Source organism: Macrobrachium rosenbergii, chromosome 6 (assembly GCF_040412425.1).
Source record: "Macrobrachium rosenbergii isolate ZJJX-2024 chromosome 6, ASM4041242v1, whole genome shotgun sequence".
Lineage (NCBI taxonomy): Eukaryota > Metazoa > Arthropoda > Malacostraca > Decapoda > Palaemonidae > Macrobrachium > Macrobrachium rosenbergii.
In genome coordinates, this window is record NC_089746.1 from 47,446,605 (window position 1) to 47,467,215 (window position 20,611).

The window sequence follows — 20,611 nt, forward strand, 5'->3', positions numbered from 1 at the left end:
TTAAGACTTGGATGACTTGAAAGTCTTTCTAAAGACTTCGATGACTTTCCAGTCTTTCTTGAGACTGTGTCGTACCCTCAGATTGAGGTTCAGGATATTTACTTTATAATTGCACGATCAGTAAAACAGTCATGAACTATCAGTAGTGGTATACAAATGTTTTAGGTTACCCATAGCTTCGTATCAAACATGCCATACATACTTTAGTTGTTAAAACACTTTTATCTGTGAGCTTTGACATTTATTTAAAAGTATTCAACCATCTTTCTCACAGAACATTTTTTCTGCGGGAGATGAAAATAATTCGCATGAACCAGGTTTTCTCGAAATAAAAAAAAATAATTAACTTGTAGAAATAACACAGGTTATTCATAATATATATATATATGTGTGTGTATATATATGTGTGTATGTATATACATGTATATAAATACACACATTATATGTGTATATAAAATATACACACATACATACACTTATGATCATCAATTTTTTTTTTCTTTTCAGGATCCATAGTCCGTTTCTGCCACAGCGACGGGGGATCCTGCTCTTCGTCCCCCTGTTTGCACTCTGGGGAGTGCAAAGCCGGCTGGGGGAGATTCATATGCGACTGCTCCCACACATCTTACGTTGGACCCACCTGTGGGAAGAGTAAGTACTCTCTCTCTCTCTCTCTCTCTCTCTCTCTCTCTCTCTCTCTCTCTCTCTCTCTCTCTCTCTCTCTCTCTCTCAGATGATTCCTTTTCATGCTGGTATAAATAATCCCAATATTTACGTTATTATTATTAAGTTACTGAGATTATATGGTTTTTAATGAAATAACTGATAGTCATAGGTCATTTGCGTAAACAAGTCGATGGAGAATGTAGCAAAAGTCATTTAGCCTAGTTGAATGTAAATAATAAAAAAACAATTTTCTATGTTTGCGTACGACTTTTAAAATTGTAAATGATGCCGTATCTTAATGTTTTCGTGAAGAATATAGAATATATCTAAAAAAAAAATACTACAACACGTTATACGACCTTATTTGCACTAACTGTATCCATTTTTATTTGCCAAGAAAAGTCTCGTGACACTTCTTTAAATATAACATGATATACGGTGTACCATATGCTTTAGAAAACAATCACTACTTATATGAATAACGCCAGTTCTTTTCCATTTGGGTTATATGTTGCTAGATTACTTAAAAGGAACGAAGGCGAGCAGTGTTAAAGTATCCATTTTTAAAATAAATAGAAGAAAGCATAACGGAATGGTAGAGTGTATCTTTCTAACGAGGTTACAGCCATTCCTGGTCCATGTGCCCTAGTAATCCCCCGCCGTTCCTGGCTTACATATCCTGGCAGTCCTTTGCCGTTCCCGGTCCGTATATCCTGGCAATCCTTTTGGGCGTTGTATTGATGGAAAAATAGTTTGAACCAAACGCCATCGCCACAGCTCTACGAACCCCTTTCATATCTATTCATATTCTGGCGCGAGGCATAACCTTTCGTTCGCCGCCGGCAACATTCCACCCGCGGATTTTGGTTCTTGGAGCCCGATCTCACAGCGGCATCACCGCTCTGATTGAAATTCCTCTCTATCGGGAGTAGCGACTGTATTCTCTGTTTCATACACCTCTGCCGACTGACTGGCTGATCGACTGTTTCTGATGGACTTTTAGAAACGTTGCATTTTTAGTCGCCAAGACGAGTCGGAAAAGTATTGCATCATCCTCATATCTGTCAGGAAGGTTTCTCTTCGATCCCCTCTTATCAGCTTAAGGGCTTACTTAATAACCGGTGGGTAGCCGACTATTGTAGGTAGCAGGTGGAGAGTTTATACCTTATATATATATATATATATATATATATATATATATATATATATATATATATATATATATATATATATATATATATCATAATTAAACAGGGATGGCTTCAACGAAGTCTTACCCCACCCTGCACAAGTAGAAGTGTTCACTGTCAGAAATTCTCTCTCCAGTAAAAAAAAAAAAAGTCTTAATTTAAATAAATACTAAATTTCAGACGCAGCAACACTTCATTTCGACGGATCCCAGTACGTTCGCGTCACTGCCGGAGAGGAATCCAGTACCCAGGCCGAGGACATCGCCTTCAGGTTCCGCACCAACCGACCGGTCGGTCTCCTGTTGACCACCACTTCCGGCGTCTCTTCGGATAAGCTGGAACTGGCCCTTCAGTCTGGGAGGCTGCGCCTCACCGTCAAGCTGGGAGACAGGGATAAGGTGAGTTTACTCTGTATTCCTCCGCTAAACGAGAGGCCATTGGTGCTGATGTTATTTATTTTTTTTTTTTTACAACAGCAAAATCAGGTTCAAGCATTGCAGCACCAGTTCTTGTAAGGGCTTTGGAATCACTATACAGGCTTTTTATATATTGCCAGTTAATAACCTTAATATTTTCAAAATCGGGTTCAAGCTTTGCAGCACGAACCCTAGTGAGGGCTTCGAAATCACTGTACAGGCTTTTTATATATTGTCAGTTAATAGTATTAAAATTTTCATTATTTAATCAGATCCATGAATGAAAGTGTCTATTAAAGCCACTGGTTCTTTTTACTTCTCATATTCCCGTGTTTGCTTTTTTTTTTTTTTTCTCTCTCACCGAATATGCAGCTCAGGTACTCAATGTTTCTTCATTTCTTTCCAGTATCATTCAGTCTCAGTTTTTATGTTGTGTATTTACAGTTTTGTAGCGTTCTTATATGGTTTCATTGATCTGATTTTTCTTTCTAATAATACTTCTTCCAATCTTACTCCATTTTTCCTTAAACGAGTATCTATCATTTTCCTTTCTTGCAAACGCCTCTGTCGTTATACATACTTCATTTACTCCCACACCCACACGTATATTCCTCAACCTAATATATAATGGTTCTAATTGCACTCGAAATATCTTCAGGTAATGTACGCTGGAAATGGCCTCAACGATCAGCAATGGCATTCAGTCAAACTGACACGCCGTGCCACGCAGATATCTCTGCAGACGGACAAAGACCCTCCTACTATAGGTATGCGATATCTCTCTCTCTCTCTCTCTCTCTCTCTCTCTCTCTCTCTCTCTCTCTCTCTCTCTCTCTCTCTCTCTCTCATAAACATATGTTGAATTTTCAGGAACCGAGACTAGTCTCATGTTTAGGAAGTTGTTGAATGTCAATTTCCTTTTTTTTTTTACAAGAGTTTTATTCAGTTTGTGAGTCACTCTTAATGATGTCCAGAATGATTTTGGAAGTATAGTCATTTTAATACGTCAAGTCCTTCCACCGAAACCCAATAACTACAAAATAAACATCACGTAGCAATATGCTTCTCCTGGAATGACTGACAGGATTCCTTCCTTCCTCTTCTGCAGAACATACGATGGGCCGTCACAGCATCTTGGAATACCGTGACATCCACATCGGGATGGTCAGCAGCAACACGTCGACCAGCTGGAGGCCGAGTTCAACATTCCTGGCACCCTCGTCGACTCTCTCCTCTACACCCCTGGCGTCATCGGCTTCTTCCTCTTCTTCACCAAGTCAGGTTCCAGTTCCCGCCTTCATCGGCGAGATGCAGAGTTTCTACATGAACGGAAATTACTTGTTTGAGATGGCGCGTTCTGGACACGTGGACAGACTTGAGGTAACCTGGGCGGTTTATTTGATATTTAAGAAAACGGGAGAGGGGACCGCAAAAAATTTCGCGTTTATTGATATTTTTTTAGAGCTATTGTATTTCCAGAAGACATGGAAAATACAGAGGAAAGGAGGAAAGGAAGGACGTTTATTACCTGTCGTAATTACCTCATTAATTTCCGTTACACCTCACGTTTTTCTCAGCCGGAAGCTCCCTCCTCGTCGAATTACATCCAGTACACTATAATTCAAACCTGTCAGTTTTGCCAGTCCTTATATGTCTAGGTTGAATAACTTACTTAAATCACAGCCTGCATAATGCCAACAGTGGTCATCAGCACCAAAAATAGATAGTTTCCAAAGTTAAGTTGTATATTAAAATCTTCGTTCACAGAATTTTTCTCAAAGCAACTTAAAAAAATCACCAGCTTTGGAATACTTAATTTCCCTTTTGGTGTTCGAGGTTTCCTCACACAGCTACTTATGAAGAAGAGCTAGCAGCTTTCGGAAAAGTTCATACACTCTTTGGTTATTCCAGGTCACAGCGACGTTTACCAAAGGACCTCAGGTCATTCATCACCCCGTGACCTTCAAGTCCAAATCGGCCTTCGTGGCTCTTCCGCAATTGAAGGCTTACGCGTCAACAAACATCTACTTTCAGTTCAAGACCCTTGAGCCGACGGGACTTATCATGTACAATGGTGGAAAAGGTGCGTTGATATTTCCTTTCAGTGGTATTTTTAGTTGCCTTTTATTTGTTACTTCTGGAATTCAGACTAAGGTCTACCCTCAGTAGAAGTCTTTTCATTCAAGAACACAATATCTCTCTCTCTCTCTCTCTCTCTCTCTCTCTCTCTCTCTCTCTCTCTCTCTCTCTCTCTCTCTCTCTCTCTCTCTCTCTCTCAGGGCAACCAGTGTGTAAAGATTAAATTGAAATTTATATACACACATACACATACAATCAAAAGATGATGATAGGACAACAGTCAAAAAGATACTATGATCACCAGTTACCCTATAAAATAATTAAATTCTTATAACTGGTTTTTAGATCTGAATATTTAACAGCGTATAGCCTATTTGACACCAAAGGAAGGAAAAGCCGATAAGAGCTGGCAGTGGATAGTGGTGTTTAATATAGACAGGCTTCTCACTTGTATATCTGTTAATATTGTCGCCCTAACAATAAACAGCTGATAACCAACTACTTGAGCTATAAGTGTCACTTACAAGCAATGTTAGGAATCTTATAACCAAAATCAAAGGGTTTGCTTTTACTGTTACGCTTAGTATAATTTCATAGCACCCCTCCCTCAACGGGAGGGGGAGGGGGGAAAGGGATTTTTTCCCTTTTCGGGGTTGATTTTGTCGGTACTCCTATTCATGGCTTAGCCTGGGTAATTTCATTGCTAATTCTTTCCTTGTATTTGCACAATGAGAAACACTCGTTGCACAATATTTCTTTCACACATTTAATCATTTATTTCCAGTAAGGATATATTAGTTAAATAAAGACAACAGTTTTTTTTCCATAAAGTTTTTTTTTTTTTTTTTTTTTTTTTAAGCCATAATTTTCTTGGCAGGACTTACAGGTATATTGTGTCCAACAGCAAGCCGCTAAATCACAAGGTTCTCTATAGAACAAGAACTTACAATCGTTGTAATAAGTGGGAATATTATCTGAATAATTTTACATTTCATGCTTACATATCATGCCCTTCAACATTTTCATATTATAAAATAATCTTGTACATTTTTGAATAATTCTATTTGTATTTTTTCTGATGTAGAAGAGTTTGTAATTGGCACAGGGATGCTGCTTGCTGTAATTGTCTCAAAAAAATTAAATTCCTCAGTGCACTAAGTAAGAAACAGGACTTTACATATGTATCTTCACGAATTCTCTGACGAACTTCCCTTCTAGGACACGACTTCTTGGCTCTGGAACTCGTAAACGGCCACATCCATTTGGTGTTCAACCTGGGCAGTCATCCCGTCAAGGTCCGCGACAACAACAAAGTCGCTCTGAACGACAATAAGTGGCACGTGGTCACTGTGAGCCGACCCTCTCCGAGACAGCACACCTTGATGGTAGACGACAACATTGCCACTGCGACAAACGGAGCCGGAGATGAAAATCTGGATCTCCAAGGATTCCTTTACTTAGGTATTTGTTTCATCTACTTTCTTCGAAATTGTTTAGGAATATGTAGATCGTGACAGTCGTGGTACTGATTGGTTTCAGTGTCCTGTCATGAAGACACAATTTACTTTAAAAATGAAATTAGTGTCATGAAATTGATTGTACATCAGTAGCATACTTTTGGGTCTAACGTTTTGATTTTCCATTCCCTTCTCTGTGCTAGTAAAATGAAGAACAAACTCTCCTGAACCTTACGAAATAGTGGTAACTTTTTATGGGTTATTTTATGAAATTGGCTTTTAATATACACCACTTCCTTCTCCCTTTCTCCTGTAGGTGGTGTACCTCCCGAAATGTACACCAGCCTCCCTCGTCACGTGATGTCAAAGACCGGATTCGAAGGATGCTTGGCTTCCCTCGACTTAAACGGAGAAGCCCCTGACCCAGCAGGAAAGGATGTACCCATAATATCTAATAGAGTATTCGCAGGATGTGATGGTACATATCTTTCAAACACTTTTTCAGTAGCTTCAGCAGATTCTCATAATTTTTTTTCCTCACTCAAAACTGTCTAGTTTAATTTAACAGCTGAAATGATGATTCGTTGCTATTTTCCTAGATTTCTTTACAAATGTTAGCCATTGTGTTTTTCATTTCATTTTATTGTTCAAGATATGCTTGCAGTCATATGGAACAAAGCGAAATAGGTCATTAATTTGGGAAGGCAAATTCCACCAAATAGAATTGTAATATGATAAAAAAAAACATTGAGAGAAGGAAACCTACTGACAGAATTTAAAATCAATAAGAAATAAACATAAATCAGGGAACATAAATGCATTCATTAACATCGGTAGGCGATAAAATTAAGAAAGTAGTAATGTAACGCTGAAACTGACGATTTAGGTTTCCCAACATGTCATGAAGACCTCTCGTAATAGATTGTATTTCATTTAAAATTTCTTTTAAAACCTGAGAACTGATGCTCTGTTTCTACTGCTATATCCTTCTTCACAGTGATCCTTCTTAACAGTGATGTTCGTGTTTCAGGCCCAAGCACAAAGTGTCACAGGAACGCCTGTGCCAACGGAGGAACCTGCGTCCAGCAGTGGAATTCCTACTCCTGCAACTGTGACATGACATCTTACACTGGACCAACGTGCTCTGATGGTTTGTTTTCGATGATGATCTTGTATCTTTTTTCACCTTTTTATATGTAATCTTTCCAGCTTGGTTATGTACTAATATTTCTTTTTTACTTGGGCCTGACTTTCACTGACCCTCTGTTTTTTTTTTATTATGGTTACATTCAAAAGTTTATTAGCCATCCGAACTCTGAACTGTTTTGAAAAAGAAAATTAAAAATCCCTAGTACTGAATGAATCTGGGTATAATTTCCAGATTGTTTAAGACACTGGGCCACATCATTAAGGCCACTCATAAATAATCAAAACAAGGATTCATCAATACTGTGGCCTAGGCAAGCATAAAAAGATATGTTAGTAAATGCATTTACTAATAAGAATAGAATTATAATCCAAATTTTTTTCATATCCAGAATCAACGGCGTATGAATTTGGTCGTGGCACAGGCATCATGTCCTTCAAGTACCCTCAAGGAAGATGGCCAGATTCCAGGCGTGATCTTTTGGCTGTGGGATTCATGACACAGCAAGAGGACGCTGTCGTCCTCAGACTCGATTCGGCCAATTCAAATGACTACATGGAATTGGAAATTGTAAGTAGTCATTCGTGCATTAAACCACCTTCCAAGATAGGGTTGGTACTTGCGACATATTTTCGTCACCTGAAGAATGGTTGACCATAAAATGTTGTCACCTTATAATGTGTTTCAGTGCATCTCGATCTTGCGCAAATAAGCATTCGGATGACTGAAGTGTAATATTTGCAATGCACTTCAGTTATCTGAAGATTTATTTGCAATACATCAGAGTTAATGTAGTATTTATTTACAATACTTTGTCATTTGAAAAGTTATTTTCACTTCATTTCAGTCGTCTGAAGATAGTTACAGTACTCTTCTTCAGTCCTTAGAATGTTTAATTGCAATACACTTCAACCATCTGAACTATTAATTACAATACATTTCAGCCATATGAAGATTTAATTGCAGTACTCTTCCTCAGTCTCCTGAAGACTTAACTGTAATATTGTCCTTCAGCCATCAAAAGATTTAATTTCAATACACTTCAGCCATCTGAACGATTAATTGCAGTACATTGTTGCCATCTGAAGGTTGATTTGCAGTACATTTCAACCATTTGGAGATCTAGTTACACAACTGCTATTGCTAAGTAGAGAATCTTCGTTTTGCAGGTTGACGGAAATATCTTCATGGTGTACAACATGGGGACAGAAGACCACCCCATAGGTGACGTCACGACAAAAGTCAACGACGGCCTGTATCACGTGGTGCGGTTCATTCGAACCGGACCGAACGCCACCATCCAAATAGACGATTACAAAGTCTTTTCAAAGAACCCATCAGGTAAGAGGGAGAGAGAGAAAGTGAAGCGCACACTTCCTTGTGTACATTCATTCTTAAGTCAACAAACGATTCTTAGGCAGTGCGGGAAAGATCATGTCCCGCCATTGCTATGAAATATACTTTTTAATCATATGTTTTTTATCCTGTTACAGCCATATTTCTGTAGCGTACATTTCTGTAGGATTTTTAGCTCATGCCTTATTGATACTGGTATTCTTTGGCCAAGAATTGTCGTGGTATCCTTAAAAATGTTTGTTCTTTTCAGAATAGATTTTATTCGAATATTCTTGAGAAACATGATTAGCACTAGCCAAGCAGCCAAATTATAAACTTTTCATAATCTAATAACTTTCATGAAAGATATTGCTACTGAACAAACATTTTTAACGTGAAGAATTTTGTGGTATTTTTACACAAGTTCATCTAAACATTGACTGTGTCAAGAAATGAAATTGTTTCAACACATTCGTTAAGAATCTTTTAAGTAAAGTGAGTGCTCCGTTCTATTTTAGAAAGGTGCTGTTAGTTTCAAAAAGCAATAACTGTTAGCCAATTATAAGTGCCTTCTGTTTTTTATTTCTGCTTTAAAACTATCATTAGCTTTAATTGTTGCCAAAACTTTTCGATATCTGTGGCTGACCGAGCTAGCATTTCACTGTTGTCTGTGTTCTGCTAAGAAACAGAAATATTCTCTTTTTAAACAGGAATTAAGGACCTTCATCCCCTCGTGATAACGGTTTACTATTTTCAAAATAATGTTAGAAAATGCATACTTTACCCGCTTGTTTACCTCTAATGTAAGAAGATTTCTATATGTTTTAGAACTACTGACTTTTGTTATATTTAAATAATGGTATCAAAAGATACCTTTTTTTTTTTTTTTACTTTAAATGGTAACTGTAACTCAGATGTCTTCGAAGATGAACCGTTAATTTATGACAGAATCTCTTTCATTCCTTCGCTCAGCTCCTGAAGGAGGTATAGGAAGCATTTTATACTTAATAATTTAAGTGCTCGGTGTATTCATTTACTCTCATTGCTTTTTGCTGCTATGCTTTAAGCTTGCAATTACATTCCGTACAACATTTACCGAGCATAACGAGAATTCTTACTGTGCTCTTTCCATATATATATATATATATTTTTTTTTTTTTGTATTATACTGGAAAATACATCCGTGTGCAAATGTGTATGTGACCTTAGGCGAATTAACTCGAACAAGGCCAGGTTACAATTACTATTATTACTACTATCATCATTATAAGTCTAAGCCGTTATCCTTCCTGGGAGCCACATCCAGAAGGACTGTCAATTGGAAGAGGCTCCACCTCTCCCACAGACGGGGAATGTCTTTGATATAAACTTAGGCAAACCCTCATCTCTTCGTCTTGTCTTCTCAACATTTCACCAAACTTTTGAACTCATTTCCTTGCAGAGAATGTACAGCTTTCTGACCTCAAAGTGTTGAAGAAACTCAGGTCTAGGATCTGGCATGGTGAGAACTGCCTCTACTACGCTCGAAATATCACACTATTTTATTATTATAAATTTGGTTTTGGTAGTTTTCGAATCTCTCTCTCTCTCTCTCTCTCTCTCTCTCTCTCTCTCTCTCTCTCTCTCTCTCTCTCTCTCTCTCTCTCTCTCTCATCCATTCAAGTTAATCAGTCTATTTATCAGATCCTGTCAGTAAAACGATATAATAAACAGCATCAAACTGCACATCATATCGGCTTGTATTTGCCATAGTTGTGAAATTCATATTAGACTGTGATTTAACTTGTATACATATTAAAATATAGTAAATCTTAGTAGTGTAAAATATACAACGTTCAGGACCAGTTTATGTTTACAGTTATGGTTTTGGACTTATAAAATTCATGAATTGTAGCTCCTGTAAATGGGTAATGAAAATCTTTCTCATCAACTACTGTGGTGTTGACTGATTGCTTCCCTAGTGTGTACTGTATTAAGATATTAGTTAGTTAATTCCCCTGTGGATTTCCAAATTATGATATTACCTCTCCTGTTGGTTTCGTCTTATAGTTACCTTCCATATGGGTTTTGAGAATTTTTTTCATTGTGAGTATGAAGGTACTGATGATTTCTCTTAGTGGGTATCCGGACATTCATTGTGGGTATTCACTAACTATTCCCATAATTTGTTATTATATACTAGTCACTTCATTCTGAAAAGATTTGCAATACACGCTAAAGAAGAAACATTTACTTTTTAAAACATTACCATGGTAAATTATATTAGTACTGTATTGAAAAGAATCATTATCGTATATGGTAAATTTGCTCTTATTTGGAAATGTTCTCACTGAAAGGAATGCCGTTAATTTGTAAGACCGATAGGGAGGCTACAGTTGCTGACATAACCTGTATTAATAATCTAATGGCAGTGCTGAATCAAGTAACAGAACGTTTCACAGTGGTTATAAAAAAAATGCCCCATTATTAACTACAGCGTAAGATGAGGATTTTGTATCTGCACCCACGATAATAAAAAAAAAAACATTTTTAAATAATTACAGTCAGATATGTTGGACGTTTATAAACATGTATCTGCTCCTAAACTGCTCTCAGTCTCACGAATAAGCTCTTGCTTTCATCCTCATACAACTTATTTCTTGTAGAGAGTAACTTTTTCCTGTTTCTTTTTCCTCCTGTTCTTCTCCTGTCAATGTCTTTTTCTTTTTCGTCTTTGACCAAAACTCACCATGGCGTTCATGATTTCAGTTGTCCAGGCAAGGAAGAGCCAGGACATACTTCTGTCTCTCGCCTTCATTCACTGAAATGCATGTCCCGTTTCAGAATCTCCATCAGTCACTCGCTTCAATAAATAAAACTTCAGCTAATTCCATCTTATCTACTAAGCTGATATTTTTCCTTCTACTTGGACTCTCTTCTCTCTCTCTCTCTTTCTCTCTCTCTCTCTCTCTGTACTCGAGCAGTGACTGAATATGGCTTCTCCTGTGGTTGATGCCAGAGTTCACCTCCAAGAAGCAGAAAGAGAGAATGTTTGTGTTCATGATTCAGTGAAGACTAGAAATATCATTCCAGTCTGAAAGATGGGATGCTCTGATCATTCTTCTTCTTGGAGAGGAAAACACTGGCGGCTGAGAACCAAAAGCACCACTCTTCTCACCGCATGTGTTTCTTTATTTATATTTTTAGTTTTGTTCACAGCACAATTATGTAAATATATTTGCACCATTTCTCACGTTAAATCTGTTGTTTTGTTTATGGGCTGAGGGTCAGTACATTGGCAGTAAGTTCCTCACATGGAATCCTATTCAGAAACCAAGTTGTAAAATCACGTAAGGGACAAGAATGTAGGTCACAGGTCTTTTCAGGATATCTTGGACTCAATCAGTAGTTTGTTCAAGTTCCAGTTTTCAAGTCAAGAAATCAATGGATGGATGGTAAAATGTGTAGTGATTGCTTTTGTTTGCACATCCTTTTACGAAAATATCTGTGAATCAGTAATGTTTAAGGCAATAATTCATGCATTCCAAGTGAGTTGATACTGACCATTTGACCCGTTGCCAAGCACCGTCCAAAGATAATTTGTATGAGTTGTGGACCTCCTTTATGCAAATGGCTCTTTCAAAGCCACCACACTCGGATGTTGAGCACTCGATCACCTGTCGGCACATTGGCACCTTTGGCACTATGTATGATTCCACACTTTGTATATTGATTACTATGAAATCCTAGAATTAAGGGTATTTTTAGTACTGTTCAAGTTGAACTCCTAAATGTGACGTATTTAAAGATAAAGTTCAGTTGTAGTATTTTTGCTTTCATTTTCTCACCTCTTCCATTTTTCCTCCTTTTAGGCTGAAAAAAGGGAGAGCAATCAAGTTTTTCAAATTCTGATTTTGATTTTGAGGTCTGTGTAGGATAATACTTTAATCTATTGGTTAACACCGAGATCACTCCTAACCTTACATAACCTTATTGCAGGAATTGAAATGATTAAATAGTCATTAAATATTGCTACATACTTAAACAAAATTTAAGCTCTTGAACAACTGAAGAAAACATTTTAAGTTATCCAGATATTTTTGCCTATATAACAGTTTTTGCCTAGATTTTTACTACTAGCGTAGATAACTTAGTTGCAACTTTTCACTGTAAAGTAATTCTAGGAAAGCAAGGGATCTTACTGAGGAAAACTTGGTGAAGGCACCTCATTCAGTTTTTTTCTGGGTCTGTATGTCAAGTGCATGTGGTAATACATATTCTCTTGCAGGTCACCAGTTGTCTGTATTTAATGCCCAGTCACATTTGCAAATCGGTGGTCGTCGGTCTAGAAGATCAACCGACATCGAGCGACCTTTTATGGTAAGTCACGATGCAGTACATTAACAGGTACTGACTTTTACTGTAGAAAGAAATCTGGTAAAAGTCTGTTTTCTGATTAAGATTCAGAACAAATATTTTACTTTTACTTGACGTTGATGTGTTAAGATTACTTAATGTTTTTAGGGAGTAATGTCTGGATTGGTTTTGAATGGGGAACATCCACTCGACCTGGCAGCAGAAAGAGATCCTCGATTAGAGGTCGAGGGAGACGTTCATCTGTTACTTAGACTTCCAAGAGGGTTGCCAAGTGAAGGACGTCAGACAGAATTCAACCCATGGCAGAGAGTAAGTGCTTCAGATTTTGACATATGCTAGACAAAGCTCAGTCTTTGGAAGGGAGTAAGTGCTTCTTTTCGGTGGAATCAAAACATAACCTTTGGAGAAGTGATAGTGTTTCCTTTTTGGTGGAGGCCCTACAGTGTTAATCATTCAGGAAAGAGTAAGTACTGTACTGTGCTTCCTTTCAGATGGATAAGTGATAGTTCAGCCTTTACAGGAGTAAATGTTACTATTTTTGTGAATGTTATACAGAGTCTAGTCTATGGGAAATGTGCCTCCATTTTGGTAGGGAGTTAGGAAGAACAGCAGGTTTAATCTAATAGATAGCCATCTATATAAATCTCGAAAACCATTTTCTTTTAGAGGTCTCTTGCAGATTAACCTTAGCCGAATTTACTCGATCTTGTGAAAGTATTCCCATTTCAGAAGTGTGATCATAAAATAGTATTTGCACTTACCTGAAACTGAGCTCGAAGTTTAACATACCATAGAGCGGCGCTTTTTGAGTTGGAAGAAGTTACCCATATTAGAAAGAATGTATTGATTTTAATTTCAGCTAAAATTGAGATTCCCCCCAAAATCATACGTTTTGTAACACAAAGTACAATATCCAAGAAAATCTTGAAACAAAAAATCTGTTAAGTTTAAAGTATATAAAATTATAGACTGTGGCAAAATAAATTCCAGAATGAGAACCCTGGTACCAAACCCGTCAAGTGTGATTTCATGTAGGTATTGTATCACAGTCCACATTGAAGTCTAAACCTCTTCTAGATTCAAAGATTTTCACCAATATGTTCCTTGTTTTTGTGCTAAAAAAATAAAAAGGAAAGGGGCAAAGGTATAGACCCTAAAAAGTCAATGCATTAGTATTGAAGGGATATAGAGAAAAACACAAGGCTGCCAAATTTCACTGCTAATTATGAGGTGCTGTATTTTATGTTATATTTGTGGTGTACAGATTTACAAGTTATAAATCAGGGTAAGAATTCGTTAATGCACCAAAAGTACTCAAAAGAAATACAACCCAGAAGCACAATTGCAATAAGCTTATTACTACGTATTAGTCACTGTTCCTTCACTTCATCCTACAGGCTGTTGTCTCTTACTGGTAAGGCCATCATGGGCTTGAATTAAAAAAAATCCGTAATACACATTGTTTACCTTTCCTAAAATAAGATTTATTGAGTTTACCATAGGCATTCTTAGCAATCAATTTCTTTTATTAATTGATTAATTTATACTGGGCTCGGAATACTGTACTGGTGAACTGTAGTTATATAGACATATCTTACAATGACAACATTACCTTTAAAAGTTCATCCGGAATGACTTACACAAATAAACAGGTGTCTTTAATGAAGAGCACTTCAATATTGATGGAAGCAACAGGTGATGGAGAATACCTGTTGCACTGATTAGCTCAATACATTCCACACTAATTACTGCACCCAGATCAGCCATTAAATTGCTTACATTGCTAACTAAGTGAACCCAGCTCTTTCGTCATAAGTTTTTTTTTTAATTCTTCATGCCTTCACCATCAATTTCACCTGTTGTGCTGATTAGCTTACATTCAGTACTAATCACTGCACCCAGATCAGCCATTAAATTGCTTAAATTGGTAACTAAGTGAACCCAGCTCTTCCTTCTTAAGTTTTTTTTTAATTCTTCATGCCTTCACCGTAAAAAAATTGACAAGATTTATATCTTAAAAGTCATCACATAACACTATATCAAGGTTTGTCTAGGAGCAAAGGCAAAGTATGTGTATAATGATTTAATCAGAATCTTAACTCCTTTTTCATACTTAAGCATTCAAGACATATGGAAAAGATCCATCCTTGCCCTCTCATGCTGTTTTTCATTTAATCTTATGGATAACATACATTAAAGGCATCTGTTGCTACATTGTACTAACACTACGTGGAGATAAAAAAATAAATTTTACTTTAAATACCTTTTTTGTCACGTTCAACAAAATAAATTTTACTTTAAATACCTTTTTTTGTCACGTTCTTAAACTTTTCAAGTTAAGAAATTAGATAAGGTCAAGAAATATCAATGCTTGTTATCTTGAACATAGTCATTTTCATTCTTCTTAATTTACAGACTCCACCACTTCCTGGTCCCTCCCCTGGAGAAGGGGACGACTTGGTCTTCAGCGGTGCTGGATCTGGGTGTGACATGGATGATGAAGATGAATGTATCCCTGTCTTTGATACTGGATCAGGTATTATTATTTAGATTAACAAGGCCACTTATACATTTCTAGGCTCTTATGGGACTGAGTAAGGGCTAAATATCATTAGAGCTGAAAAGAAGTCAAGTGAAAAAAAACAGACTCTTAACTGTTAAAAGGACCAAACATTGCCTCCTGTGTGCCCTGTACAGTACTGTAAAGCATATAGTAGTAGGTGATATCCAAACTCTCTACTAATAGTTATGACGATTTTGTTGTTGTGTATAACTCAATAATTATGAAAATGAGTGTTCATTTAAGAGGCGTACATGTCTGTAAATACTTATGATGTACATAAGGAAAGGATTGATATTCTTAGGTTAAGTGAAATCTGATAACTCATAAGCAATTTATGTAATTGTTACCAAAAATCAGTCATGTCATAAACCATTTGATAGTAATGCAGTATGAAACTCCAGGTTTAAAATGCCTCTGTTCTGATATAAAAGATATATATTGTATACCAATTCAAGAAACCTTTACTAATCTTACCAAGTGACATTAACCTAGGTCAAATAGTATAATTTCTGAATGCAAACCAGATTAATCAGTCTTAAGACAATTATGTCATGAATGATTAGATAATCGCTGTCTTACGACAATTATGGAATGAATGATAGGATATGAAATAAAACATGTGGATTTAGAGTGTATTTCAGATTGCTATTAAAATTGGCACTTCTTTCAATAGAAATCATAGATTACAAATGCAAACCTAAGAAAATTAGCTACAAATGCAATACTAAAATCAGTTTCATGATGAATGTCCTGATTTCAGGTGATGATCTCATCACGCCGGTATATATCCCACCAACACTTCCTCCCATCTCCAAACCCCCTCCACATGCTTTCATTCCTGATGTTGATGTTGGAGGTAGCAGACAACCATGTGATGACGAGGAGGACTGCTACATTGGGTCAGGCTCTGGCGAATTCAACACAGATGGTGGCGTCATGCCTGATGGTGATAGTGGAGGTATAGTTATTTCACAGTTCTGTAAAGTTAACTGAAAGTTAATAAAACACAAATAAGTTTCGTCATATCAGTAAATAAAGTAAAAATAATTACCTTACCAGGATTTATCATAACTAAAAATTAAGAATCTATCATAATCTTCTATGTAATGAGAAACATCCCTGTAGGATGTACTCATATTCTTTCGGGCCCTTCCTCAACTAGAGTCCGTCAGTTCATACTATGTCAGAATTAACTTTTGAGTTCTTTCATTCATCTGAATGCTCTTGAGAGCTCTCGTATTCAAGGTATACAAGGAAGGCCACAATGTCTTTAGCAGTTTGTATATCTCTTGGAGTTGGACTATCATAGGCCGAGGAGGTGAGTGACGAAATAGGAACCTCTCAACAGTACCATGCACAAGGTAAATCTGCTTGATTTTTGTCCGGTCTATACATAACCTCTGTGCAATGAGCGATGGGGGTATTAGTGAAAGGTCCCAGCAGGGTAGTTTTGGGTAGGCAAAGTATGGGGAAGGAGTGATACTGGCAAGGTATTGCCCTCAGATGACAAGGAAGGAATCTTCTTTACCCTCTTCATCATCCTTTTATCTGGATTTCTCCCACTGGACAGGTAATCAAGTCATACAACAGTGTTGAGAGATGGCACTCGTTCTTGGCCTCTGCAAGGTGAATGTTGACATTAAAACATATACACACTTGCGCATGTCTGGGACACCTGTGCTGAAAATTCTTATAAGAAGTAATCATCAAACACGATCTTTTTAATCTCGGTTGCACAAATAATAATAAAAAAAAAAACCATGATTGTCAGCTACACATGGTTTGTTTTTGGGATTATTTATGCAACTGAGATTAAAATCTATGATGGTGGCTGATGATTACTTCTTGTAAGAATTATCAGCACAGGTGCCCCAGACATGCTCAAGTGTGTTCATGTTTTAATGTCGTTTGTCTTGCAGAGGCCAAGAATGAGTGCCATCTCTCAACTCTGTTGTATGTCTTGATTACCTGTCCAGTGGGAGAAATAGAGATAGTAAGAGGATGAAGAGGGTAAAGATGATTCCTTCCTTGTCATCTGAGGGCAATACACTGCCAGTATCACCCCTTCCCTATACTTTGCCTACCCACTAATATCCCCACCACTCATTATTGCCTTGAGGTTTTATGTACAAACCAGACAACAATCGAGCACTCTTACCTCATGCATGGTACTGTTGAGAGGTCCCTATTTCGTCACTCACCTCCTCAGCCTATGATAGTGACAGAGGCATGTGCAAGTAAGAGGCAGCATTAAAAACTTACTAATTTATTCAAACAACAAGCAGACAGGTCATGAGTTAGTTAGTTATAAATGATTTGTTTAACCAGACCTCTGAACTCTTTTAGGGTTCTTCTCGGGAGGTCATGAAGTCATGATACATATACATTTAGTACAAGCATTATATAAATAATATCAGCTTTCCAGCTATAACATAATATGAATATGTGTACAAAGGATGCATAACATCTTTCGTTTCTCTTGTATGTGCACACGTGGCGTCCTGATCAGCGGGCCAGGACTTCCTCCCTTGGAGGCCTACGATTGTAGGTTGGTGTTTGGAAGGCATGATGGCTTTAGGCAATGGATGGAGGCCCAGGCAGTTCTGCCGTCAACTGTCATCTGGTAGGCCTTGTCTCTTCTCTGGATGAAACGGTATGGTCCAGAGTAGGGTGGGGAAAGGGGGGGGGGGGGTTGTGTGTGCATATCTACCCATATGAATGCATATTTCACATTCTGCAGTACATTAGGAACACATTTTCCTGGCCATGTAGCAAGTCATATTGGCTGACATTATTCGTTCTAGTGCTTTGTGGGTGTCAGATGGGGATGTTGGGCTCACTGGATGTTGAAAGACGTCTGCCAGCAATGTTAATGGTTAGCCGTACAGGACTTCTGCTGGAGATGCACTGAATACCAGGTGTGGTGACATTCTCAGGCCCAGTAAAACCCAAGATAACTCCCTTCTCCAACTTCTGCCTTCACATCTAGAGGCGAGTGATGCTGTCAACAACTGTTGTAGCCTTTTGATGACGCCGTTAGCTTCTGAGTTGTAGGCCGTCGTGTGTCTTAGTCCCAAAACTGTCTGCGAGGGCATTCCATAAGGCAGACATGAAGTTGGCCCCTTGTCAATGATGATGAACAGGCATTTGTACCCCTGAGAGGGGGGGGGGTAGAAGTCCCACTATGTCGATGTGGGCGAGTCAACAGCATGTTGTATGGAACTCTATTCCTCTCTCTATGTGCCTTGTTACTTTTGGTATTTGACACGGAAGGCATACTCTTGTCCAGTTTATGTCCTTTTCATTCCCTACCAGATGTACCACTGCTAAAATTCAGATGGTTGCCCGGCCTGATAGGTGGGACAGGTTGTGGGCGAGGTTGAAAGCCTTTCTTCTGAGGTCTCTTGACAGATAGGGGGCGAGGGTACTCGTTTCGCAAACAATAGGCGTTTCTCCATTGTTGATTGAAAGGTCGCTCATGTAAGGGCGGGGTTCTGCAATCGCTGTAGGGCCATGTCATCCCTTTGCACCTCTGCTATTTCAGGATAGTTGTTGGTGCAGTTTTTCAAAAGTGCATCCACCACAGTGTTTGCTGAACCCTCCTTCAAGTTCAACTTGATGATGCTGGAGAGTTCAGCTATTGCTAATGGGCGATGCTGTTGTTGTGCTGACCATGTGTCTGCTGTCTTTGTTAAGGCGTGCACTAAGGGTTGATGGTCCATTTGCATGATGAACTGCTGTCCTTTGAGCATGTGGTGGGAGTGACGGATGGCTCTATGGACTGCTAGGAGCTCCCTGTTAAATGTGAGTACTTCTGTTCTGCTGACATTATCTTCTTGCCGAAGAACGGCAACGGCCGACGACCACCATCTGTGTCCTGCTCTAGTACCACGCCTATCACCGTGTTACTCGCATTAGTCGTCAAGTGAAGGACCTAAGGAGTAGAGGAAAGATTAATGTGGCTGCAGAGGTTATTGCTCGTTTTGCTGAAAGAAATGCATTAACTTCTGACCAACTTAAAAATTAGGTTTTCCTTGTAAACATTGATAGATTGGACTTAAGATTTTAGCAATTATTTAGTCCTGAAAATTCTTGTACTGCATTAATCATTGTTGGTTTTGGGAACAGTAACTGCTTTTACTTTCTCTGGGAGGGGGTTTAATGCCATCTGGGCTTATTTGATGTTCTTTGCCCATTCACACTTGTCTTCCCTTACTATGAGTCTGTTTTCTTTAAATATTTGTAGCACCCTTTTGACATCTTTAAGGCGTTGCTTGAGGTTGGGGCTAAATATGAGGATGCCGTCGACATTGACCAAGCAGAAGGAAAGTTGCCCAGCAGTTCGTCCATCAGTCTTTGAATGGTTGCCCCTGCGTTCTGAAGGCTGAAACAGCTGTAGTTGAACGTGTAGGTGCCAAAGGAGGTGACGATCGTGTCTTTTCTATATCTTCCTTCGTTACTGGAACTTGGAAGTATCCCTTCGGCTGAAGATCTTTGCTCCCTTTATTTGGTTGGTTATGTCTGCTACGCTCAGAAATGGGTATCTATCTGGCTTCATTCTGATGTTTAGCCAGCAGTAGTCTCCACACGGGCCATGTTCCGTCAGGTTTCAGTACCATGTGGAGGGGGGTGCCCTGGGCTGGGGCTTTTTGGCATATTCCTGCATTCTCCATTTCCCTGAAAACTTGTATGGCGTAGGAAAGTTTCTCTGGGGCTAACCATCTGAAGCATGCGTGGACTGGGGGGGCATTCCGTTTCTATATGATGCTGGATGTTGTGCTTTGCTGCTTTGGTTAAGTTGCACTGCAGGTCATCTTTGAAGACCCCTGGGTAGTCTTGTAAAAGTCAGAGTATCTCTGACAGTGGGGTAGCTGCTGTGATGGGGCCTGTTTGTCATCTCTGTTGTTGCAGTGATGATGTGGTGGTGGGCTGTTTGCACAGCTGTTGAGGAGATGATATAGGAGCTGTTTTCTGGATCAGTTGTTTTGATGCTACATCCGCTCCGCTCGGAGGTTGTGTGCTTTTAGGAAGTCTGCTCCTAAAAGTGCTAGCATCACGTCTGGTGTGATGAAGGTCCAACAGTAGTCTTTCCCGCTGAATGACACATTCATATTCCACTTCCCATACATCTTGAGTGGTACTCCACTGGCGGTGGATACATGGAGGTGGTGGGTAGGGGAGGGTTGAGTCTGTCTCGTTTTTTTGTTGTTTGTCTGCTTGAGGAAGTGCCATTTGCTGATGGGGCGGCTGGTCCATCTGGGTCGCTGTCCAATTTTGTGTCTGTTGTTTGCTGCAACTGTTGTGCTGCTGCTGCTATGGGTGGCTGTGTGGGCTCCACTGCTTTGTGGGGCACATGTACTGCATCGACTAAAGTCAGGAATTCTTGTACTGTCATGGTCAAG

At 38.6% G+C, this 20,611-nt stretch overlaps 1 protein-coding gene and 1 long non-coding RNA gene across 10 annotated transcripts in view; one reads left to right on the plus strand and one right to left on the minus strand.

The window, feature by feature from the left end:
- Positions 1-20,611, plus strand: part of Nrx-1 (Neurexin 1) — a 479,218-nt gene that overhangs the window by 444,282 nt on the left and 14,325 nt on the right. For 2 of the 4 annotated variants that reach the window (XM_067105690.1, XM_067105691.1), the window contains 15 exons: positions 508-651; positions 2,037-2,254; positions 2,931-3,039; positions 3,381-3,652; positions 4,184-4,355; positions 5,570-5,812; positions 6,125-6,286; positions 6,839-6,958; positions 7,347-7,525; positions 8,125-8,296; positions 9,732-9,791; positions 12,558-12,649; positions 12,794-12,955; positions 15,062-15,182; positions 15,970-16,167. In XM_067105690.1, coding sequence (XP_066961791.1) covers positions 508-651; positions 2,037-2,254; positions 2,931-3,039; positions 3,381-3,652; positions 4,184-4,355; positions 5,570-5,812; positions 6,125-6,286; positions 6,839-6,958; positions 7,347-7,525; positions 8,125-8,296; positions 9,732-9,791; positions 12,558-12,649; positions 12,794-12,955; positions 15,062-15,182; positions 15,970-16,167 — 2,424 coding nt within the window. The remainder of the gene's footprint in view (positions 1-507; positions 652-2,036; positions 2,255-2,930; positions 3,040-3,380; positions 3,653-4,183; positions 4,356-5,569; positions 5,813-6,124; positions 6,287-6,838; positions 6,959-7,346; positions 7,526-8,124; positions 8,297-9,731; positions 9,792-12,557; positions 12,650-12,793; positions 12,956-15,061; positions 15,183-15,969; positions 16,168-20,611) is intronic. The other 2 variants (XM_067105692.1, XM_067105693.1) reach the window with 1 other exon arrangement.
- LOC136839515 (uncharacterized) overlaps positions 15,834-20,611 on the minus strand; it is a 37,332-nt gene continuing 32,554 nt past the window's right edge. For 5 of the 6 annotated variants that reach the window (XR_010853361.1, XR_010853364.1, XR_010853362.1 and 2 more), the window contains one exon: positions 15,834-16,186. This is a non-coding gene — a long non-coding RNA (uncharacterized lncRNA). The remainder of the gene's footprint in view (positions 16,187-20,611) is intronic. The other variant, XR_010853363.1, reaches the window with a different exon arrangement.